General features: G+C 43.3%; 1 protein-coding gene across 1 annotated transcript; it reads left to right on the forward strand.

The window, feature by feature from the left end:
- The first annotated feature begins 2,361 nt into the window (after window positions 1-2,361).
- LOC139023832 (uncharacterized) lies at window positions 2,362-5,964 on the forward strand. Its single transcript, XM_070437801.1, has 3 exons — window positions 2,362-2,378; window positions 5,224-5,849; window positions 5,951-5,964. Exons 1-3 carry the CDS (start codon window positions 2,362-2,364, stop codon window positions 5,962-5,964), a joined length of 657 nt encoding a protein of 218 aa, XP_070293902.1.
- The last annotated feature ends 1,488 nt before the right edge of the window (window positions 5,965-7,452 follow it).

The raw sequence follows: 7,452 nt of genomic DNA on the forward strand, positions 1-7,452 counted from the left end.
ACTACTATGGGAATAAATATCACTGAATTACAGAAACATTTAAACAAAGTTGTCTAATGAAGGTAAACAAATTGTTGCTTACTGGAACATACTCTTTCAAACACACACACGGTCACGTTGTACAGCGTCATTATGGCTATTAGCAGGTAGCTGGTCAATAAACTTGCATAGAAGGAAGGTAGGGGGAGAATTCTATCGTCAAATGTAATTCTTAGTTAGGTTGGCTGTATCACAACCGGCCATGATTGCTGCCTGCCATCCAAGACCTCGACACCAGGTGGTGTCAGAGGAAGACCCTAAAAATTGTCAAAGACCCCAGCCACCCCAGTCATAGACTGTTCTCTTACTACCGCATGGCAAGCGGTACCGGAGTGCTAAGTCTAGGACAAAAAGGCTTCTCAACAGTTTTACCCCCAAGCCATAGGACTCCTGAACAGGTAATCAAATGGCTACCTGGACTATTTGCATTGTGCCCCCCCCCACAACACCTCTTTTACGCTGCTGCTACTCTCTGTTTGTCATCTATGCATAGTCACTTTAACTATACATTCATGTACATATTACCTCATTTGGCCCGACCAACCAGTGCTCCCGCACACTGGCTAACCGGGCTATCTGCATTGTGTTCCGCCACCCACCAACCCCTCTTTTACGCTACTGCTACTCTCTGTTCATCATATATGCAGTGTCATTTTAACCATATCTACATGTACATACTACCTCAATCAGCCTGACTAACCGGTGTCTGTATATAGCCTCGCTACTGTTATTTTCAACTGTCATTTTACTGTTGTTTTTATTTCTTTACTTACCTATTGTTCACCTAATACCTTTTTTTTGCACTATTGGTTAGAGCCTGTAAGTAAGCCATTTCACTGTATTGTCGAACCTGTTGTATTCAGCACACGATACAAATAAACTTTGATTTGATTTGATTTGAATTGGTTTCATTTCACTTTAATCCACCAGAAAAGACAAAACAAATAGTAAAACAAAAATAATTATTATTATTATTACGTGTCACATCGACCATGCATTGGAGTCCATAGGGCGGCGCACAATTGGTCCAGCGCTTGCTCTCCCTCTAAAAACAGAATAATGTTTTGGCCTTTACAAATACTTTTTTTGGCCTTTATTCAGATTACAATCGCTCCATTTTGTTTTTTTGAAAACGAAATAACCGCTAAAATATGGTTATATGTATATCAAGTTGATGGCAGATCATATACTGTAGCGGCACCTACATAAAGCTGCAGTGACTACATCATTCATGGTTTGGATCAAAGAATAAATAAGTAACGCAAACATATCTTTCTGAGTAGTCTTTAATAAAGAAGTATTTTATATCACTGACCTGGACACATGTAAAATTTATAGTAGCCCATTATGGGCTAGCTGCAGGATAATATATCCTGTAGACCCACACCTCTCTGTATTCATATTGTGTGGATTGGGGCCTCTCTCAGTGGCGCAGCTGTCCTAAGTCACTGCAATGCAACAAATGCGTTGCTCAAGACACCCATGCCCGCCTTCCACCGGGGAGCCCATGAGGCAGTTTGGTTTTAATTATAGAATCCTCCCAATCCTATATGTAATTTTGGCGGAGAGTCACGTCATATTTCGATATACTGTAGGCTACCGTAGGCAACAATGAGTCTCACTAGTGTTGAGTAATGTGCGTTTAAAAGTGGTGTGTATTATTTATTTAAAGAGCAATTGAAAGTTAGAACCAATAGGATTGAAGCAATACCTACAACTATTTCAGCACCGTTTCGCCCTTCTCTGAGACAAGCATAGGGACTGGTTTAAATCAATATATTTTTTATTTTGACTTGAATCTCCGTTTGGGTATTGGTTAGACTACAATTATACAATTAGGGTGTAGAAATGTTATGCTCATAGTGAAACCTTAATTTAACTAGGCAAGTCAGTTAAGAAAAAAATCTTATTTACAAGGACAGCCTACTCCTTCCTCCCCGTCAGGGAATTGAACCCCCATCTCCCACGTGCCCTCACGACACAGGATTCTTTAGCAAAATAGTCCAGGACTGTAGCCTACTCCTGACGTCAGGTTGTACAGTGCCATATTATCCGTTCCATCACAACGGAAACCCAAAGGGTTTTTAGTTTTTCTTGGAATACAAACACCAAACTATTATGAAATTTCACCAAAATTTCTTAAAATCAGTTACATATACTATGTTCTTACAAAAAAAGGTTTAAAATTCTCTAGTACAGCCGCTATTGAAGGCTATCAAATGCTTCTTAAAGATGCCCTCTCGTGGTCAAACTAGCACTAACTAGCATTAATGGCACCAGTGGTTGGCACTTAAATAACGTGCCATAGAATTCTGCGGCACCATGCAAGCTGTGCTGCGGTACACTGTAACTTTTAAAGGAAGAACCACTGTATGTTTACCGATCACTGCAGCTGATCGCTGCAGCTGTTCACAGCCCATCTGTAAATAGCTCATCCAACCAACTACCTACCTCATCCCCATACTTGTTTTTTGCTTTTTCTGCTCTTTTGCACACCTGTGTTTCTAATTGTACATCCTCATCTGCACATCTATCACTCCAGTGTTAATTGCTGAATTGTAATTACTTCGCCACTATGGCCTATTTATTGCCTTACCTCCCTACTTAATTTGCATACACTGTATACAGATTTTCTATTGTGTTATTGACTGTACATTTGTTTATCCCATGTGTAACTCTGTGTTGTTGTTTTTGTCGCATTGCTTTGCTTTATCTTGGCCAGGTCGCAGTTGTAAATGAGAACTTGTTCTCAACTGGCCTACCTGGTTAAATAAATGTGAAACAAAATAACAAATAAAAATTGTTGTCTAAATCAGAGTTTCTGTATGATAGCAAGAACAGAATCCTGTTCAGATTCCTCCATTATCTCATTCTCATTTCATGTAATAATTGAAGCAACATGGTGGTCATACACTACATGACCAAAAGTATGTGGACACCTGCTCGTCGACCATCTCATTCCAAAATCATGGGAATTAATATGGAGTTGGTCCCCACCTTTGCTTCCAACGTTGAGGTCAGGGCTCTGTGCAGGCCAGTCAAGTTCTTCCACACCGATCTCGACAAACCATTTCCTTGCTTTGTGCACGGGGCATTGTCATTTTGAAACAGCAAAGGTCCTTCCCCAAACTGTTGCCACAAAGATGGAAGCACAGAATTGTCTAGAATGTCATTGTATAATGTAATGTGGAGTTAAGATTTCTCTTCACTGGAGCTAAAGGGCCTAGCCAGAACAACCAAAAACATCCCCCGACCATTATTCCTCCTCCACCAAAGTTGACAGTTGGCACTATGCATTCGGGGAGGTAGTGTTCTCTAGTATCCAGAATCCAGAAACGCCCATCGGTCAGCAAGATGGTGAAGTGTGATTCATCCCTCCAGAGCACTCATTTCAACTGCTCCAGAGTCCAATGGCAGCATTGTCATTTAGTGTTTTTTTTTTCAAATATTAGACTTACCTCCCTTTATTTCAGTTTTTTAATTAAACAAGAGCATAGTGTCTCTTTTTACATGCAGGTGGACATAAACTACATGTGAATCGTTTCCATTTTTAATTCGTATTTTAAAACCTAAAGATGTGTTTATACTTGGTTGGTCGACCTACTATAACAGTTAAGATGGAACACGTAACTATAGTTTGTTATTAAAAATGTATATTTACATAATGCAGCTTTAATGCTTATTTTTATAATAAAGATAGAATCAGCAAAATCATGTTGCCACGAGTAGCACTGCAGATATTGAGATGAGCGAGATGCAGGAYTTCACTCTYTCACAGTCACACACAGTAYCTGCACATATGCACGGGTTCATTTCATGTTCACAGTCTGGAAGTCACAGGACCAAAACAGAGGAGAAGTTGAGCCTCATGCTTCAACACTCTTAGTTGTTATGGAAATTGAACCACTATGCAGTTTACTTTCTACATCTACATCAAATTGCTGAGTCTACCTTTAAACTCCACTTACTTTTGACTTATATTCATTTTGAAATAGTGTAAAGTATTTTGTAAAACATTTTCAACATGTAAGTCTTTTGTMATATCATTTCAGAAGTTGTTATAGGATCCAGAKGAGTGTTCCACCATGGAACTTAAAATGGGAGAAGGTGTGTTATATTTTGTGTGAATTCTCATATATCAAATAAAAGTGATGATTCACCTCATCATTGTATTGCTTTGAAATATAACTTGATTTAAAGACATATTAAGTTTACTCTGTTTTTCTGAGTTGAAACAACTTATTATGTAAAGCAACACTTTCTAACAAAATCTCTATGCACCATATTGCTGTCAGTCTTCTGTAAAGCACATTCAGATAGACTTCTACTGATATGAACCCATACAGAAGTTTCCAGTCTGTACATATTATGATGAGATAGAGAGAGGAAGGACTAAGAGGGCAACCAGTAGACTGAGGGGTTATGTTGTTGCCATGTGACCAACGACCATATTAGTTTCTATATTGTGATCCACTAGAATGTGGAGTAGTTACAGGCCTGTCCCTGAAGGGGAATATAAGAAACCCCAGATGTTAACCTGCTTTACAACTAAAGGTGAAGTCTGACTGCTTTCCCCTGTAACCTTCCTCTCTCTCTATTAGGTTTGCTCCTTCACAGTCGCACGTGTGTCACACACTACACTCTACAAAAATACACTTTCATATACTTAGAGGTAAACTGTTGGAATAAATGGGAAAATTCTAAAATGTTTTGATTCATGTACCCAGTTACAGCTTTGGAACTCCTAGCTGACTGGTTTTTACACATGCTATTACTGAGCAGTAGTGTGTGTGAAGACAGGGGTGAGGAGGGGGAAGGAGGCGGGGGTGAAGATGTCTATTTGGGCTCAGTGGAACAACTGAGGTTAGCACCTAGGCTTGAACCGACCGACCGACCGACCCGACCCCGAACCGACCGACCGAACCGATCCGACCGGACCGACCGACCGCACCGAGCGCCGAGCCCGACCGACCGAGCGACCGGACGACCGACCGACCGACCGACCGACCGAGACCGACCCGACCGACGACTGGAGCACGACGAACCGACGACCGCCGACCGACCGACCGACGACCGACGACCGACCGACCGACCGACCGACCGACCGACCGACCGACCCGACCGACCGACCGACCGACCGACGACCGACCGACCGACCGACCGACCGACGACCGACCGACCGAGCCGACCGACGACCGACGACGACCGACCGACCACCGACCGACCGACCGACCGACCGACCGACCGCGACGACCGACCGAGCCGACCGACCGACCGACCGACCGACCGACCGACCGACCGACCGACCGACCGGACCGACCGACCCGGACCGCCGACCGACCGACCCGACCGACCGACCGACCGCCGACCGACCGACCGACCGACCGACGACCGACCGACGACCGACCGACCGACCGGACCGACCGACGCCGACCGAGCCGACTACCGACCGACGACCGACCGACCAACCGGACCGACCGACCGACGACCGACCGGACCGACCGACGACCGACCGACCGACCGACCGACCGACCGACCGACCACGACCGACCGACACGACCGACCGACCGACCGACCGACCGACCGACCGACCGACCGACCGACCGACCGACCGACCGACCGACACCGACCGACCCGACCGACCGAACCGACACCGGACCGACCGAACGACCGACCGAACCGACCCGGACCGACCGACCGACCGACGACCAGCGGATCCACCCGACCGACCACCGACCGACGACACGACCCGACCGACCACCACACCGAACCGACCGACCGACCGACCGTCCTCGTCTGTGGCGTGCATTGTGGGTGGAAAGATGAAACAACCATCTACACATTCTGATATCAAACTACAAGCTCTGATCTCATCCCATCTCTATTCTCATTTCACCCTCCTTTATTCCAGTAAAGAGGAAGTAACCAGTGTGAGGTCATGTAGCTAATCATAAGTTGGTCAGAAAATAATCTTGCCAGCAACTGTTACTCATTTTTTTCACAGTCTTCGTACATTTCTGTAGAATGCTTCTGTCTATTTCTCTGTGTGACGGTAAAGAGGCGTAAACTAATCTGTCTGTCATCATATAGGAAGGAGAAGGGTTTGTCAGAAGAACTGTAGTTCAGAGATCATCGTCAGGACAGAATGGAGCACACCTTGCTCTGTGTGTTACTCTAAGTACTGAGTGAGTGTGTTTGTGTATCGACACTAATTACCTGATTTAATAAGCCTTCGATTGAAAAAAAGGAATAAGACATTCATGTAAATTAAAACAGTTTCATGGTTTTAGCTTTTTAGTGTATTTTGTACCTTTTTGATATAACAGTGCAAATACTTATTAGTAAATTGCACTACAGTTGGATAGCAGCAAATTTGGTGTAGGTMTACAGATGTAGGATCTTAATTTGGTCACTCTTTTGTTGCTAAGAATTGTCGTTAACCACAGGAAATGCAGATGAGCTTTTTGATTTACATAAATTAACTGAAAACCAACACATGTTTGAATTAACAGTATAGCACTTTTCATGTAGCCTACTTTTGCGCAGCTAATAGCCTAACCACCAATCAATCAAGCAACATTTTGGACTAAACGTTTAAATCCGGTTACTGCAGGATTATTTTGCTGTGACAATATAGTTTAAATTAATATCATATACAGTATCTGTATATGAGGTGGGGGTGAATGACCACCCTATATTGAAGTAGCATCTCTGTGAGAACCTGAGCTTGTATAGCAGATGGTGTGGTGGTGTTGTGTGCATTTAACCAGGTCACCACTCAGGAACTAAAGAGTAGCACTAACTCAGTGGTTGCTAAATGTGCTGTCAATGACAATGAATGCAAAATGCTATATTTGTTGAATGTGTTCTAGTATCAAGCTGTGATTATTGTAAATGGTTGAGAGTTCCGTCTCTACAGTTACAGTAAACTGTACTAAGAGATTATTGAGTGTTGACCAGCTATACCTCATGGTGCTATGGACAAAAGAGTCTATCAAGACTGGAGACTAACAATGCTATTCATAAGGTTGTCTTCAGCTAACGTGGTACTATCTAGCTAGGCTATTAGCCAACTAGGTGAACACTAGCTAGCTAACACCAAAAGCTCACGGCTAATCATCGAATTGCACACGCAAAACCCGGTTAAGCAATGCTTTTCCCCCAAAGTTATTATGGGCCCCTGTACCCAGTGGAAAACAAACATTCTTAGGATGCTCTCGAACAAGTCCAGTGAGTTTTGTAATTTTATATTATTAATTTTTACCTTTATTTAACCAGGTAGGCTAGTTGAGAACAAGTTCTCATTTGCAACTGCGACCTGGCCAAGATAAAGCATAGCAATTCGACACATACAACAACACAGAGTTACACATGGAATAAAACAAAAACATAGTCAATAATACAGCGGAAACA

This window comes from Salvelinus sp. IW2-2015, linkage group LG37 (genome assembly GCF_002910315.2).
Source record: "Salvelinus sp. IW2-2015 linkage group LG37, ASM291031v2, whole genome shotgun sequence".
Taxonomy (NCBI): Eukaryota; Metazoa; Chordata; class Actinopteri; order Salmoniformes; family Salmonidae; genus Salvelinus; species Salvelinus sp. IW2-2015.